The following is a 17,811-nucleotide window of genomic DNA, read 5'->3' as shown; positions in this document are numbered from 1 at the left end:
GTAACATAATTCCATTGTTTTCCACATACAATCTGCATGTAAAATTTTATACTGGTTAGATGTGTTCAGGGTGGGAGAACCAAATATAAAGTGATGAAGAATTTATAAGTAGAATTCAGTTTCTATGTTCCTCTAATCTGGATCAAATTTTCAGAAAACTACAAAAAATATTTAAACATTGTTCATTTAAATCAAGTCTTTTTCCAATCTGGATCAGGCAACAGGACAACAATCTTAAATGTAGTAACTTCAATTCAAATTTGACCTGCCCTTGAAAGACTAGAACCCTTAAAAACCAATTTGTATTCATGTTCTGATCTTTTTCTCTATTCTCTTTCAGTCACATCTATAGAAATGTGACTGAAAGAGAAAGTAGCACCATGGTGTAATCAAAGTAAGAGAGCTGTGCACCTCCACTAAGCACATTAGCTGGTTCCGTTCTGGGAATGACTGTGGAGATGAAGATGCAAAGGAGGATTTTACATGAAGTTAAGAAAATGATGGACAACCTGACCTTCCTTTTCATAAGACTATCTTGCAAAAACAGTCTTTTGTCATAAGCTTCTTCAAATTTGCTGCAATAAAGACCACTACTGGAAATTTGAATTAATGAGTTACAACAACCAATAAAGTGTTTAATTGAATTGAACTCCATCCATCCATTTTCTGTACACCTTTTTGTAGCTAAATATATTGCAAGCATAACATTTAGCAATTTTTCTTTTTTTCAAACACACCTCAGGTTTAAACTTTTAAAATTAAAAATACATAAATCACCAAGAAAAGGGTATTGTATTCTGAAAATACACAGTTTCTAAAAAACCTTGTGAAAAAGAAAATCTTATTTGAACAGTCAAGGAAATAGATTATATCATCATTTGTCCTTTATTTCATAGAGACTCGACGAGTCTTTCTTGTCTTATTTTTCTTCTTTAAAACTTTCTTATTTTTCTTGTTTGGATTTGCCATCTCTCCTTTAAAAGACGAGAGGTCACTTGGTTTGGGATTGAAATTTGCTTGACCGGGTTTCCGGGCCCCTCCTGAACCTTTCACAGCATTCTGCCTGGACTTCCTCAGGGCTCCTGTGCTGTTGGTTTTATTCGTCTGCTTTTCCTTTGTCACTGATCTCTTCACACGGATGGACCTGCTTTCCAGCTTTGAGCCATCCAGTGATAGCGCCACCTCTACCGAGTCGGCACTCTGCGACAGGGACAAAAAAATTAATGATTTTTTAATGTTTACGTCTTAAAAACAAAACAAAGCTTTGCTATGGTAATTCTAGGGAATTCTAAAGACAACATCCTAATTGTTGCATTATGGTCAATGCACCTCAAACAGGACATATCCGAATCCTTTCCCAAGTCCGGAGTTTGGGTCTCGCACTAGTCGCACTCCCTCGACTTTTCCACACTCCTCAAAATGCTGTCGAAATGCCAACTCCTTGATATCTACAAAGATCCAACAGATCAGTATCATGCCAATCACATTATATCACAAGCTTTGTTTTGGCACAGCATCTTACCAAATGCCAGGTTCCCAACAAAAACAGAGCGCTTGTGATCATGCTGCAAGCAAAAAAAAGGATGTTTTTAGCAACAGGTCTGCAGAGTGCGCAGGTGAGTTTATTGTTGGGAAGTCTTACTGATGACTTGTCAGTCACTCTGTCCACTCGGATGTGAAAGCCTTTCTCGATCTCCATGCCATTCCTGTGAGGCCAAAGCCAATCATCATTTATGTGCTTGTTTACCATTTCTCTTCTAAGTTTATTATTAGTTTAGAAGCACTGTTAATGTTCTCACCTCTCCAGAGCATTGGTAACTCCCTCTTCATTTTTAAACACCACATAAGCATTTATGCTTTGCTTCTTGGGATGAACTTTGCGTCTGTAAATGTAAAAAAGAGAATCTATATTCAAAAGTGTAACAAAAAAAGAAGAGGTTCTAAGAAGATATTATACGTACTAATTCCCTTCCATATCAAGACTATAGTGACATGGCAATGAGTATATAGAAAAGTTAACAAAAAGAGACTATTAGTCAGGCAAACTGTACGCTTGGTGATATTAACATTTACGTAAAACCACCAACACTGAAAAAGTTAGTGACGTTAGAAATGTTAAATTAGAAAACATAAACAAACTTTTTTTTGGAAATTTATACTAATGCAGTTCAATGTTGTAAGTTAGACTGCTGAATGAGAATCTGACACATGAATGAATTACATTTAACCAGCGGTTGGCACACCGCTAACTGAAAAGACTAACTCTAAAGTAATAATCATAGACATTAGTTCTGCTAATGCTAAAGCACTACTATAACATGGTATTAGCAAAGCTAATGCTACAGTGCTAACTTCAATTCAAATTATACCTGCCCTTGAAAGACTAGAACCCTCGAAAACCAATTTGTATTCATGTTCTGACCTTTTTCTCTATTGATTGTTTTATTTTGTTCATGTGTGTTTCTTGTACGAAATAAAGTTACTGAGAGGAGGTGGAACCGCTGCGTAAACGGTCTCCACCCACTTCAAAATAAGAGCATCAATGTAAGTGTTTATTAGATGAATCCTTAATAGTCAATAACCAAAACATTTCAGATATCATACTTTATTTAACCAAAAGTTTGCAAAACAGCGAAACGGCTATACTTTATTTAGCATTTTATAATTTATTGGAAGTCAAGTGAGCTAAACATTTTCAAAGTTAGGAAAAAGGCTAAATTAAATATTAAGTTTTATTATTTGCACATTAGTGGATTAACAGAAGTGTACACACCACTGTATTTGATGTTTTCTAATTTGCAATACTGTTGCCACAGTGAGACAAATAAACCTGTAACATTGTTGGTATCAGTCATGGAAAACCTGGAAAGTCATGAAATTTTATTTAGGTCATCGAAAATAATGGAATTTGCAAATAAGGACAAAAAATGTTGTTTTTTTACTGTGGTGTGTGTTTCTGTGGGTCTCTGACTCGACTGCATTTGGTCTCGTCTCAGTGTCGGACATTGAGGACTCGGGATTTTATTTCAACAGAAGTCAAGACCACAACTTTGGAAATGTCACTAAATTACCAGCATACTGTCCAATACTGTCCAGTTTATTTCTCTTCATCCTTGTTTTCACCGGATGCAAAACATTCTGATTCAAATCCCTGCAATAAGGCGAGTTACTACGTGTTTCTGTTACCGCTGTCACGCATTGCCTCCTCCTTGCTCCAAGACAGTGCGCAGTGTTTATCTCAGAGAAGGAGAAGATGTCTGTCTAATCGTCCGTATTAAGTGATAAGCATCAGTGAGCAATAAATACAGTATATACAGAATGAATAGAAAACATTGTCAAATTTTTCTTCTTTAGGAATGTTCAGTCAAATATGTAGACATATTCAAGACGTTCAAGTACTTCTTTAATAACTACTGAATGTATTTTGTTTGTAATAATGATCTGTACATTGATTGCAGTATTCAACCGTTTGGCAGACAGACAAAAAAGAAAGCAACGGTGCACTGATTGCAATTTTCTAGTCTGTGTGGGCTTCATTTCCAAATTTTTGTCATTTATATTTCCTCCCTTTCTGCCTGCACTACAATTTTACATGTTTGCTATAGTTAAACTTGGTGGGGTTAGTCTTTCAGTCATATACTTTTCTTTCTGAACTTGTACTGTTGTACATGGGTCATGGAAAATTATACTGAAGGTCATTAAATTTTTTTTCTAAATACCAGTGGGAACCCTGCTGTAAAGTTTTTCTAGAGCTGTAATGTCCTATCAACATATTTGAGTCAAACGCTTACTTAATAGTTGCTTCTTTACGAGACATAGAGGGATCCTCTCTGACCTAAAGTGAAGAAAGAGAAAGATTATTTTGGTAAATAAATAAATGAGAATTTCACTGAATGTTACAATTGTGTATCTTGATTTATTTTTTAATTACCACAGAGCGAAACCGAGCAGATTCAATCGGTCCTTTATCTCTGAAGAGTCCTAGCAGGGTCTAAAGAAAGTTACAAAAAAACAAACAAACAAATGACTACGCAGTAGCTCCTTCATAAAACAATAAGAACAATCTTAATAAATAATTCAGGACTTTGCCTTGCATTTTATCAACCTAAGATCACAAGAATTGGTTTAATGTAGGGTCTGTCTCCAAAAAAGAAATGGAGGGAAGCACAGGGATACATACTATTGCCAAAGATACATGATATATCAACAACAATTACATCAGTATCCGTTTATGGGGCTTTTTTTCATATTGATATCGGTCTGATATCGACATGATATCAGATCGATATCATATCAGTCTCATTTCCATCTTGCATTTCCATCCATTCTTAGAGTACATTATTTTTATGAATTGGTGTACATCATGTGCTTTCTAAAGAAATTGTAAGGCTTTACACTTTCTAATTGTCTAAAGTCTGACCATTGTTCTTGGTCAAACCGAGGAAGAATGATCAAGTCATTTGATCCTCAAACTGTGAGGGAGTTGTACCTTCATTGTGCAGCTGATTGGTAGGTTGCCAACAAACACGGTCCTTTTCATCTTTAAGGCTTCCTCTTGTTTGTTGGCCTTCAGTTTCTGTCGCTTCGTCACCCAGTAATCTGTACTGTTTTCACCAGTAATCTCTGATGCTTTCCTCTTTTTTCTCATTGAACTCTTTTGCACATTCTCATCTGTGTCTGCTGTTAATAAACTGCTCTCCCTAAAACAAATGCAAATAAACAAGAGAGAGAAAAAGACAAAAGGTTATGCTTTTATTTATATATGTTTGATAAGATAGTTTAGAATGATGTGATGGTAAGAAGGAAGATTCAAACAATAAAATATGCATTTGACGGAAATGATTCGTAAACTTCTCACCTGTTCAGCAGCTGCTGCTCAGCCACTGATGTCTTCCTGTTGGGTTTGTTCTTCATCTCCTTGACCTTCACTTCTAAACCATCTTTCTGCTGCTCATTTCTTTCTGTGGTCTTTTGAATACGCTTCTACAGTAAAAAAAAAAAAAAAAGAAGAAAAATATGGAATGCCAAGACTACAAACAAGTTATGTTCTCATTTATAATAATGTACTTTGTTTGTTAGCACCTTTCAAGGCACCCAAAAACCCCTTCCAAGAAAAAAACAATATGAGAACACATAAAAATGTAAAAATATGAAGGAGGGGGAAAAAATTACAACAAATAGACCAACTAAATAATCCTAACCAACTAATAACACCTAAAGCAGTCAATGGAAAAGCCTCTCATAAATTTTGTTTTTCTTAAAAGTTGTGACTTTATGTTGGTATGGTGTTACAAACCAAGTCTGCATTACATTTGATGTCCACTTTTAATTAACTGAAGTTCTTTTGTAACAGAACCTTTGAGCTCTGAAAACCAGATAGTGGTTTGGAGTTCTTGCTGTTCTCATCCAAGCAGATATTCAAATTTAAGAAACATGTTAATGGCCAATACAAACAAGAAAAGTGCTTAAGGGGACTGAATTATGTTTTCCAGGAGCAAGATTTTATTTCTATTTACATATTCGACCTATGGTCGAGTTTAAATACTCTAAAAAGCTAAGTAAATGTCTAACGCAGAAGAAACAAACCTCTGTAGCACAGACACTTTCAGGAAGCTAAGTCGTACTTAAAGGCTCGAGAGGCTGGATTTAAAGACAGCAAAACAACACTAATTGTAATAGGACATAAGCAAGGTAATTGATAATTCATAGTCTGCAAATGACAAAGGGTAAGATCCTGTGGGACGTCCAGGTCTAAACTGATAAACAGGTGAGGACTAACCAACAAGATACCCTGGACAAGACACAAGAGCACCAGATTTGTGAACATTTAAGTTACCCGAATAACCCTGAGGTATTCAATCATCGGGTTGGAAAACACATGATTATAAGGCAGTAAATTAACCCTAGGGTTATAATCCCACCATCAAAAAAACAAACTGCTATATGGACTGTGCAGTTTGGAAACATCTAAGACTCAAAAGGTGTAAAAATGTCCACCTGTAACAACTTTCTTTTTAAGGGAAATCAAGGCGGACAAAAGTGGTGCTTACCTTAGGGACAGGCTGAAACAGAGATGATGACGACGCTGGTAACGGAGTCGTGAATAATGCTGACAATGACCCAGACGGTTCAGAGCTCTGCTGGAACAAACTGCCTGATACCTGGCCGACAGCATATGCAGATGACTCTTGACCGAGCTGCATTTTTTCTCTGCAGAAACAAACATAAGAGTGAAAAAGATGCAAGAGTATAAAAATAAATACATTATAATGCCAGTCTAATAATCAGGGATGGTTTTATGGGCGTTTCGACTGTTTTAGTGCGTGGTTCCTCTGTCCTGTATTCACGTGCCAATAGCAAGGTTGTCGTGAGTAAGTAAACAAACCTGTGGTGAACTTTTTTCTTCATGGCTTCTTCTGAATCACCGCAGTCCAGTCGTATGTCTTTATCTCTGCTTAAATAATGTATTATTTACAGTCGCATGTAGACTTTTTGAACACAAAACACAACAACACGTTCCGTTTATGGTCCGAGCACTGTTCTACCTAGAATTGTGTCCCCGACGGAAAACTGCAAGGAAGCTACAAAGGTACCAACTTATAAATATCCGGAATGAAACTATAAGCGGGATATTTTGGATTTAGATAAAGGGAATATATTTATGACGATTAAAAAAATATTTTTTATTTACTCACTTGATATTTTTATTTATTTAAATGAAAAATATTCGAGGTGAAAACGAGTACGCCGTTGAAATGTGTCACTTCCGGTAAGCCTTCAGTCGGCGTACTTTTTTTTTCTCTTCTCTCTCACTTAAAGTTAGATAAATTATATTTAACTGCTTAGAGAAAACATCTCCCGTATTATTTAAGTAATAAAAGTTTCTGTAAATGTCCAAATGTCAAAAGAGTTCACGTTTTTACAAGTATTTACAATAGCGAGCACAAGTAATGTTATACGTAAGGTTGAAAAGCAGGTGGCGGTAATGCGTCTTTGCAAACCGTCAAAAGACACCAAAAGAAGACATTTTAGCTTGTTAAGCTGTCATGTTTCTCAAATCAGCCCGCTACTAGATTTGGACTTTATTTTGAACTCTAATGCTCAAAGTTTCACTTGTGAATCTCTGGAGGTATTTAAGGCTGGACCGTTTCTCAAAACTACCACATACATAACGCGCGATCTATAGCGGTTGTAGTTTTAGTGTTTTCTGTCTTCTGTGGTCGGCTTAATGGGAACGGATCAGTCCGAACGGGATAAGATGCCGCTGGACCCCGTGGGTAGGCGGATCTCCTGCGGAAAGGAACGGGCCACGGTCCGCTACGTTGGGCATGTATCACCATATGAAGGTACAAAAATAAAGAAACACAGTTATTCTCATTTCTGAGTTGTTTAAGTAGCGAATTCAGATTCTCATTTTTGCTACCTAATAATTTGCTAAATTTTGCATCCTGATGGTATTGAGTAGCACAAATATAAAGATCTAACCTGAAATGGGACAAATTCAGCATATAGTCAAACGAGCTGTTGTACTTAAAAAAACAAATGTGCACAAGATTTAATCACCAATTCTTCAATGGACTGTTTGTTTGTTGTTTAGCAGTTCCTTCAGGTCAGGGTTTGTTATTGGGGAAGCACCCATCTGTTCTGATGGGAATCATGTTGTCCAAACAGACAGCGATGCCGTTTCCATGTGGTTGGAAAAATGCATCCCAGTCTGTGGCTTCAAATCAACCCAGCAAGGTTTCTTCAACTTCCTGTGACCATCTTCTCACAGCTCTTTTTTAATGACAGGTTTCCTCTCTGTCAGGGGTTTATAACAAGGATGCATACATTTTTGATATTTGCATTTTAAAAATCTAGTGTCCTATTTTCTGTGGTAGAGCAGCTAAAAAGTGGTTGAAATGTGTAGCAGAGAGTGAGGCAAAATCACCAGCTATTCCCACAAACACATCGACAATATCTGTCTGTAGTTTAGCAACAGCTAATTTGATGACCCCACAGACAGTGTTGGTAATAGATGGCGGTGAAACTTATTTTTGTGAGTGGTTGAGAGTTGTTTGGAAGCAACAAATAAAGAACAGGAGATTACTTTAAAGTTTAAATATTGCATCTTAAATCCAGATGAGAAATAGTCTTGCGTCTTCAGCTTTGCCACATTTGTGTGGCAAAGTTTAAGCATAAACATGCAAATTACATCAAATTTATAACCATGACAGTGCAAAACTTATGTTTGTTTTAAGGTTGCACAATTAGGCAACCAAATATCCAACTTTTACATGTTTTTCAAATGCAGCAAATACATTTTTAAAAATTAATTTTACAAAATGTCAACCATTTAAGACATGTTTTTAGTGATTACATAAATTCAAGTAATCACTTTATTGTACATTCTTTCTATGGCTTATATTTTTGTTTCAGTTTTCCTTATTAAATACAGCATAGTATTAAAAAGGCCTTTGAGGTATGAGTAATGTGTATAAATCAGTTTAGCATAGAGATATTTATTTTTGTTGTTGTAGTTCTAAACTTTATAAAAGCCAACATATGGTGCTGGAGTAGATATTAACTTTTTACCTGCGTAATCTTTGTTTATAGGGCTGTGGCTTGGCGTGGAGTGGGATAACCCAGAGAGAGGAAAACATGATGGCAGCCATGAAGGAGTGCAGTATTTTACATGCAGGTAGTCTCTGACAGCTTATTTCAATTTTATCATTGTTGTTTTGTTTAGTATCAGGGATTTTAAATGATGGAAATTTGGCCCTGGCAGTATAATTTCTGTTTGTAAGTCAAGAAAATAAACTTTGAACAGTGAGACTTGGACAACCTTTTCCATTCAGCTTTTATTATGACTTTATTCTTGTATTATTTAAACTTTATTGTTGTGCGACTTTATATTCTGACTTTGTTCACAGATTATTTTTCTCTTAGTCTCACTCTATTATTCCATCATATGCAAGTGAATAATTATATAGATGAATACTATTTTCTTCTCTTAGAAATCCTAAGGGAGGATCCTTTGTTCGTCCGCAGAAAGTGAGTTTTGGAGTGGACTTCCTGACTGCTGTTTATTTGACCTATCAGACAAACGCAGAGGAGGTGCTGAACGAGGAGATCTTCATTTCCTCCAAGAAGCTCGAATGGTTTGTTGTTGAGGAGAAAAGGTACGACAATTGTATTTGCACGATTTTCTCTAAGGTGTGCTTGTTTTATGTGATTATTTAGCTGCTCTGCTGCATGTTTTCAGGTGTTGTTAGACTAGGGCAAGTGAAGCTCAGACAAATAAATAAGAAAAAGTTGCACAATATTTTTGCCAACCACTTGAAAAAATTTGAATTGGATTGGAAAACATGTCAACAAATCTTTAGTAATCTTCCTTCTAAGTATCTTATTATTAATTTCAATATTAACTGCATTGTTATATCTGCTTTGTATAGAAATGTCTGCCAAATGAATTTACACATCAACATAAACATGTTTTTGTTATTACAGGTTTGAGAATCTTCCATCAGTTATGTTGTACCATCGCAATGTCAATGGACCCGGGGTGGCTGGAGATATCAGGAAAACAACACCCAGTATCCTGTTCTTACCAACCTAACAACTACAGATGTAAATTTTGGCTGAAATAATAATTGGAATATTTTAGTTCAGCTTTATTTATTCAGTTCAATTTGAAATTTGAATTAATCCCAAAGTTGAATGTTGTCGTAACTCTTGTCATCCAAGTATTTTCAAACAGTCGTTGTGGACAGTAATACCTTGACTGAAGGAAGTATGAGGACTGTCATGAAATCCTAACAGCTCAATTTCTGGGCAGCAAAGATGATATTTCACAGTAAAGTCCTGGAGGACATCATTAGTTGTTGCTGCTAATCCACCTCATTTGCTTTTGCTGCTTCTCTTTAAATCTCTGTCTGGCTATATGGTCAGAAATCCTGAAACTAGCGTCTTAATCAGGTCTTAGCTGTGCTAACTGTGAATATTGGAGTAGTTGGAGGCCTTAACAGCTTGGATCAGACGTTCAGTGGTTGGACCTCTCTGGGTCTCTGTTGTCCACATGGAAAGATGTGGCTGCCATCACAGAGCAGCTGGACAAACTGGAAGGCCTGCAGCTCAGGTACAACCTCCTCTGGAAAGTCTGTGTTTTAACAGCTGAGTTCTGTTTTAGCTGATTTAAAACCCTTTCAATTCTGTTAGTGTCAACAGAATTAGCTTGACCTCTGACCCCTGGGCTCACCGTCAGGCGTTCAGCAACCTCAAACTTCTTGCCCTCAACAACTGTGACTTCACCTGGCTGCAGGTAAGCAGTTCCTCCAAACACAACAGGTTTATAGTTCTTGAAATTCTTTCAAATTTCTTTTAGGTGTTTTTAGGGTTTGGAAAGTGCTTAATTTCCTTATAAAAGTCCTTTAAAGTGTTTTATATTCCAACTGCAGTTTTGTAATAAATTGCAATCGAACAGTCAATTTAAAAACTAAATTTTGAAAACATTTACACATTTTTTCCCCACTGTTTGAAGTTAAATCAGTCTAAACTTTTGTTGTTTTAGATTAGCTAGAATCAGCGTGGATGAAGTGAAAAGGAGATCTGAGAAACCCTTGCTTAATACATTTATTAATTAAGAATGGTAGTTTACCAGGCAGAGGAAAGATTTTTAAAGCATTTTAATTGTGCTTATAAACATTTTTTTCTCCAAAGGCCAAATAACGCTTGACATTTCTGTGGTCAGATCCTGGAGTGCGCCGCCATGTGGCCTCAGCTGGAGGATCTGTCTTTAGAAAATAACAACATAAGAGAACTACAGAGGTAGCATTCCCGTCATCCATTTTCAATTTTGCAGTATCTTTTTCCTCTCGTATCTTTTTGAAACTTATAAAAGTATGTTCCCTGAAGGCCAGAGGGCGTCCTGCAAACACTGAAGAGTCTCAATCTGTCTTGTAATCCTTTGATGCAAGAAAGCGTGTCCAGGTTATCATCTCTGCCCAGGTATAGTCAGGAGGAAGTTTAATCGTCTTCATTTTTAAGATGTAAAATATTAACTGATTTCCTAGAATATAATAACACCATGGAGTAAAAAAATTTGGAACATCACATCCTCTCTTATTTCTACACTTTCATTTGTTAGGACATAATAATATGAATTCTTCCATGTTCTACAATGATTTTAAGCTTACAAAAACACAATAAAGGTTTCACGGTCATTATTTATTAGACAAAGATGAAAACAACATAAAAAACTGCATGTGAAAAACTAAATCTGATTTAATATCTTGCTTAAATACTTATATTTTTATCAATAACAATGATCTTCCTAAAATAACTTTGTTTTCTTTTACATTGCAGACTGGAGTGGCTTAACCTGTCTAACACCAAACTGTCAATTATTCAACTTGAAGATGCAACTCAAGGTTTATTGACACATTTTCTGACATACACATTTAAATATTTATATGAATATACAGTTGAAACCAGAAGTTTACATACATATTTATCTCAGTCAGAATTTAAATAGACCAAACTTCTCTTGTATTAGGTCAGTTAGAATTACGAAAATTATTTCTATTTGCTAAGTGCAACAATAAAGTCAGATTTATGTATTTTTTTTCACGATCAGAATGGATACTGTCTCTTTAAACAATGAGTGAAAGCCCAGATTGTGACGTCACGGCTTTGGAGGCGCCTGATAGGCTAACTGAGACATTTGAGTTAATTGGATGTATTTTAACACTACATATGGAACCAACTGCTTTCTAGAAATCAGCCAAAATATCAAGGGAATAATGGTGGAGACGTACCAGCATAACTGTGAGGTATGGTGGTGGCAGCATCATGATGTGGGCCTGTTTTTCTGCAGGAGGGACTGGTGCACTTCATTAAATAGATGACATCATGAGAAAAGAGCATTATGTAGAAATATTGAAACCTCTGGAAGGAAACCCAGAAAGTTTGATCCAGGTCAGACATTTCAGAGACAACGCTACAAAATACTGAGAAAATGTGTGTAAACTTATGATTCTGAAGACATTAATAAATAAATCTAAAATAAAATTGTGGCATTTAGCAAATAGGAGTAATTCTGGATGATTCTAACTGACATAAATTGAGGGAAAGAAAAAAAGATGTACAAGTCTTTTTATTTGGTGGATTTGTGAATCACTGAGTGCATTTTGTGTTTAAACTCCATAATTCTAAAGTCGTTAATATTTTTCTCTGTAGCTTCTACTACAGACGTCTTTCCTGCTCTGAAGAATCTCAATCTGGACCACAACAACATCTCTGAGGTCAGGCTGTGTTACAGCTTGAAATTATTAAATTTTTTATTACTTTCAATTATACACAGCCTCATAGATGACATAAAAAATCTTTTACATTCCCTCGCAAAAATATTGCGTTCCCTTACAATAAATTCAAGTATAAAGTAAAGTATACCTTGATCTGTTTTGCATACAGTCACAAATGTCAATTGAAAATTGCACATTTAAAGAGCCTCTGAAAACATGTTTATATATTATTAACTCTTTGGTGCAAAAAATTGAAAATTGATTTATTCACTGCAGTTTATGTTTAAGGTGGAGATGGAACTGCACATGAAAACGGTTCTTTATTAACCATTCAGACTATCAACACAAAAAAGACACAATCAAAACTGTCAGATGAATTTATTACCCCGTGAAAATAACTGAGAAATAGTCCAAATATTTTGGATGCATTTCTTCTTTCTTTCCTTATTACAGAAAGTTTCTGTTTATATCTTAAAAGGGATGAGATGGGCTGTTTTGCTTTTACTTTTGTGATGCACTTCGATCCTAAAGAAAAAGAAATCAAACCTCACAAATGAGATGTTAACATACATGGAAAAACCTTATGAAAACCTTATATCACAGCAGAAAGACTCTCAGTATTCAATTATGCTGCATGAACTGACCAGTACATTATTGCATTCCCACTAAATATTATTGTGATTGAACACAAAATATTTTTTTTCCCATGGCCCCTAGGAGGCTCTGTGCAATCATAAGCACTAATTATGCTGACAACACATTTTCGTTTGAACAGGCTCTCTCTGCTTTATCTTCCAGTGGAGTATGGTTAATGAGCTCGCCAAACTTCCCTGCCTTGTTAAATTATCATGTCGTGACAACAAACTGGTGAGCAGCGATGGAAACCCAAAAACTGTCAATCAAATGATTATTGCCAAACTTGGACATCTGCTCTACCTGAACAACAGTGAGGTATGTGTGCGTGTTTTCCGTCACCGTTAGGTGTTTTTGTGTCTTTATTTTACTTCGGATGTTAACTGGAAGAGTGCATTGTAGTCATTTCTACACATGCATGAGTCTTTGAGGTGAAGTTATTCAGCTGCAGAAGAATATTTTATAGTGGGATAGTTGCAAATGACAGTGAGACTTAAAGATGTAAAGTTTTGCTCTTGAAGTTCATCCAGAAAGTATTCACATGGCCTCACTTTTTCCATATTTTGTTACACTGTATTACATTGTTATTTGAAATTATACTAAAGGGAACCTATTAGGCAAAATTCACATTTTGAAAATTTTTATACATCCACTTTGGTTTCTACTGCTTCTAAAAACAACCCAAGACATTTTTTGGCAATAAGAAGTTAAAAGTTTTGTAGTGTCTGGAAAATGAGCCGTTTCAAAAACCTCCAGGTAATTAAGTCACACTAGGGGCCCTGCAGCGTTACCTAGCAACCCCAGACAATCACCTAGCAATCCAAGCTGAGTACCAGCATGTTTGGTTATTTTACCGCTGTATGCACTATACAATGGCTGCTGGAAAAGGCAAGTGTTTTGTTGTTGACCCACCATCCAGAAACTGACGTACATTTCTGCTGGCTTTTAGATCAGCTTTGAAGAAAGAAAGGGGGCGGAGCTTGACTACATCAAGATGTTTGGAGAGGAGTGGCTGAAGGCAGGGGGTGCAGATCAGCCCAGCACGGCGTTAATCTGCCAGCACCCACGTTATCAGATGCTTATTGAGAGTAAGGCACTTTGGCTTTGTTAAAAATGGCAACTAAGCATAGTTATGCTTAAACATTTCTATTATGTTCATTATTGTACATTCTATTACCTTAATGTATCAGGCTCCAAATTGGAGAATGCAAGTGTTCTAGTGATTGGGAATTATAGATCCTTTACTCTGCTTATATGTTTTAACAACTCTTTCCAAGTTGTAAATTCAGGTTTTACCCATGTTTTCCTAAATTCTGAATTGATTAGTGTCTGCTAGTTTTTCCAGTAGAGACATGTCTGTTATCACGCTCCTTCGTTATTTCAAATAAAAGAGTTTAGTTATTGATTGATCAGGCAAAACCAAGATGAAAAGGTTGAAAATGTAAGAAAACTAAAGTCTTAAATAAAAGATAAGAAAATTATGGGATGTTGAGATGTGACCAAAAATTCAGGACAAAACATGGAGAATATATATAAAAAAAAACAACAAGCAACCATTAAAAGACCGTTTATGAAAGAAAATAAACTTTTCTGTTAATTTTGTTCTGTATTCAGGACAGAATGCGGCTAGAACGAATAATAAGGAAAAAGCAAACCTCCTTTTTTCTATGGTGACAGTTTTTATTCAGTTATCATTTATTGTGTGTTTTTTTTTTTTTTTTTTTTAAGAGTATGGAGCCCCGGATGAAGGCGAGCTGAAGAAGCCAGAGCCATTTGCCCTGAAAAATCAGCTGATAAGTCAGTTCTGCTTGATTTTTTTATTTTTTTATTTTTTTCTCCTCAGTTGACTCCACAAAAAAATATCTTTCTGGTTCTAAAATATTGTGCTTTCTGTATATGTTTTTGTTTTCCGTGTGTTTTCTTAGACATTACATTTGTTTTTCCTGATGATGCCGATCGGGAACCTATAAGCAAGAAACTACCAGGTAAAAAACAAACTGCTTGAGCATTAATTCAGCAGTTATTAATGAATTAAACCTCATGTAAAAATTGTTTTCTGGTTTTATCCAAACATTTGCAGCCTCTATGGTTGTTCAGAAAGTAAAGGGACTGCTGCACAGGCTGCTGAGGATCCCACCTGCAGATCTGAGGCTAACCTACACCAGCCACAAGGTAACACTGGATCACACATCTCTGCTTTATTTCTACACACAATCCACAAACCAAGCAGGCCTAAATACTTGCAATTGGCATCTGCTTGTATTTGCATTTGAACCAGTTCATAAACACCTGGTGGCATTGTAATGTAGAAAAGTGAATCATCTGCATAGTTGTGGTGGCTAATTTTACTTAATATTGCTTAATATTACTTGAAATAAACTAATAGCTAGAAGCATGTAATTGTTAATTTATGCAAAATTCACATTTTCCACATTTTTGTATCTAAAAATAACCCAAGCATTTGGTGTTTAGAAAATGACCAAATTCAAAAACCTCTGAAAGGAAATGTCACAAATCAGCAGGCACTACCTGTTACCTAGCAACCACAGCATCACATAGCAACCCAAGCTGGGCTCCAGGCCATTTGCTTGCCCAGCACATACAGTGGTAAGATGAGCTGGCCAAAGTTTTTTGTTGTTGACTTTCCATCAAAGTTTTTTGTTGTTGACTTTCCATCCACTGTTCCTAAATTCTTGTTTGTTGTGCATGAGACTCTACTTCAGTTTTTGAAAGTTGTATGGTTGTATAATTGCTCATCTCTTTGCCACTACTTTCATATGCAAGTGTAAACGCTTAGTTGGGTGGGTCCAGCAGAAGCTTATTTGGATTTAAAGTGACAGGAGGCCCTAAAACGGCTTACTCTGAAAAAGCTCACCTGTCAAAAATCTCATTATCTAAAAATTAATTCGTGCAAAAAATGTAATAAACATGTTTTGTAAAGCCTATATACTTGTCCTAACCTGGTCTAGGAAGCATTATAGGCCATGATGTGACAAAAAGCAACAAAGAGGCTAATACTTTGTGTATTTTAGAAAGAAATCAAATTCAATATTAAGCGAAAACGAATATCAATGAGATAAAAATTAGCAGTTGCGGCATTTTTTTTTACAAACTAACATTCTATAAATTGAAAAATGCTTGAAGATGCAGCTTTCCTGGAAATCACTGAAATATTTGGGTATAAAGCCACGTTTTCTAAACAACAAAAAGAAACAACCACAAATCATTTTGAATAAAATAATAGGAATAGTTTGATGTTGTTAATCACTCAATTAGGACCTAACGAGCCGTTCTGGTTTCAGGTGTCGGGGACAGAGTTTCCCATCGACAGTGACTTAAAGACGCTTCATTTTTACTCAGTGGAGGACGGAGACCAGGTTCTGGTTCGCTGGTCCTGACTTGATCCAACTGCATGTTTCCCAAACTTTAACACAAGCTGAAATGTGATTTTGTAATATCTCATTGTTCTGTGTTAATTTTTCTAATTAAGGCAACTGCAGACGTTCAGAACAACATAATCACTTTAATTTGTGCCTCATTTCCAAGAAGGCAGCGATTCTTCTTCTGCCTTAAAAACATTTTAATTTGGAAACGGGTCATCATCATAAAACTTTCACAAGCCTGGAAGAAGTTTACATCCTTCATGTGTGTTTAGTTTCAGACTAAAGTGCAGCAGAAAGAAACAGCAGCTCTAATTCATGTGTGTGTTCTGCCCGAGTCTGTTATTACTGATCATTTTTTGTTAAACAGCTCATATTTCCAATGTTTTATTCTTGTTTCTATGTAGAAACTACAAAAGTGCATTTAGGGAGATAAAACGGCTCGCCAGAAACATAGAACACCTTCTTTGGATAACTATTTAAGTTGTCTTTTACACGCCAAATTGTGTATAGGTATTTTGAGAATTATCCAATTTTCTTTGTTGTGGAACAAATAAAGACTTGGAAAAATGTCTTTGCTGCTTTTGGTTTATTGTGATAAAAGTTCACCATTGCTGCTACATTTTGTTTGCTTTCCTAAACTTTTTATTTAACACTTTTATAAATAACACCTTATGTAATACCCTTGAGAAAGAATAGAGAGGCACATATTTCAAAATCCTTTAAGTCTATGGTGAAAATAATTTAGGGTCTTCTGGTTCTGGTCCCCTGGGTTTTCTGAAATCCAGTTAACACAGGACATTGACCAGAACATTTTAGAGGAATTCATGCTGTCATTCCATGTATATATATATATATATATATATATATATATATATATACATATATAGTTAAATGCAAACCTATCGCATTGCGGATAGAGCCCTCTGTACTTAGGTCGTGCTCTCTACCCACTGCCACACCCGAGAAAAAATATCTTAATTCCAGACATCCTTGTATGCTGAGACCACTCTGCTTACCACACTACCATGTAGTGTCACTAAAAGTGCTTCTTTTTACATTGAATTAGTTTACCTTATGGGAGTATGCTCTAGTGTCTGTTTCAGTGCTTGGGCGCTGGCCTAACAGGATGAGCACTCAGTTACCTGAGAAATTATTTAAAGATGTGGCAACACTAGATGGAACTCAAGAACATTATGAAACTTCAGTTTTTGACCCAAAGAGATAAATATCTCATCAGCGCCACACAGGGAATATTACCTTCCTTTTAAAGGAACACAGGTTCAGATTGGCAGGTAGTCATGACATCTGAGACGGGACTGCGATTCACAAAGCAATTTATTATGTTCTATTTTAAAATACTCTTAAAAACACAGTACCCTATAGAAGAAAAGCAAATTAGAAAACAGAAGAAAAACCACAGTAGCTGAGGTTACCAGCAGAAGGGGCCACAATAGGGACAGTATACACCAAACACAGCAAACAAAAAAGCCCTTTAAAGCACCAGAAGCAGTGAG

General features: G+C 35.9%; 2 protein-coding genes across 4 annotated transcripts; one reads left to right on the top strand and one right to left on the bottom strand.

Moving 5' to 3' along the window:
* Positions 1 to 610: 610 nt before the first annotated feature.
* Positions 611 to 6,576, bottom strand: rbm34 (RNA binding motif protein 34). The gene is made up of 11 exons (XM_008420350.3): positions 6,386 to 6,576; positions 6,051 to 6,210; positions 4,859 to 4,983; positions 4,490 to 4,700; positions 3,932 to 3,991; positions 3,792 to 3,835; positions 1,800 to 1,883; positions 1,643 to 1,706; positions 1,523 to 1,565; positions 1,330 to 1,448; positions 611 to 1,200 (listed from the first exon to the last, which is right to left on the bottom strand). The coding sequence occupies exons 1-11, from the start codon at positions 6,406 to 6,408 to the stop codon at positions 886 to 888; spliced, it is 1,248 nt and encodes a 415-aa protein (XP_008418572.1). The 5' UTR covers positions 6,409 to 6,576; the 3' UTR covers positions 611 to 885.
* Positions 6,577 to 6,920: 344 nt separating this feature from the next.
* On the top strand, positions 6,921 to 16,868 carry tbce (tubulin folding cofactor E). Of its 3 annotated transcripts, XM_008420363.3 has the most exons (16): positions 6,921 to 7,346; positions 8,596 to 8,680; positions 8,997 to 9,161; positions 9,490 to 9,575; positions 10,018 to 10,117; positions 10,198 to 10,300; positions 10,730 to 10,806; positions 10,894 to 10,986; positions 11,344 to 11,408; positions 12,217 to 12,281; positions 13,080 to 13,232; positions 13,864 to 14,002; positions 14,643 to 14,711; positions 14,840 to 14,899; positions 14,995 to 15,086; positions 16,217 to 16,868. In XM_008420363.3, exons 1-16 carry the CDS (start codon positions 7,229 to 7,231, stop codon positions 16,310 to 16,312), a joined length of 1,566 nt encoding a protein of 521 aa, XP_008418585.1. In that variant the 5' UTR covers positions 6,921 to 7,228; the 3' UTR covers positions 16,313 to 16,868. The 3 variants fall into 3 exon arrangements, with proteins under 3 accessions (XP_008418585.1, XP_008418603.1, XP_008418592.1); XM_008420381.3 differs by lacking the exon at positions 6,921 to 7,346 and having other exon boundaries at positions 9,082 to 9,161; XM_008420370.2 differs by lacking the exon at positions 6,921 to 7,346 and having other exon boundaries at positions 9,031 to 9,161.
* Positions 16,869 to 17,811: the final 943 nt, after the last annotated feature.

The sequence above is a fragment of the Poecilia reticulata genome, chromosome 1 (assembly GCF_904066995.2).
Source record: "Poecilia reticulata chromosome 1, P_reticulata-male-v2, whole genome shotgun sequence".
Classification (NCBI taxonomy): Eukaryota; Metazoa; Chordata; class Actinopteri; order Cyprinodontiformes; family Poeciliidae; genus Poecilia; species Poecilia reticulata.
This window is presented reverse-complemented; position numbering and strand designations above follow the sequence as displayed.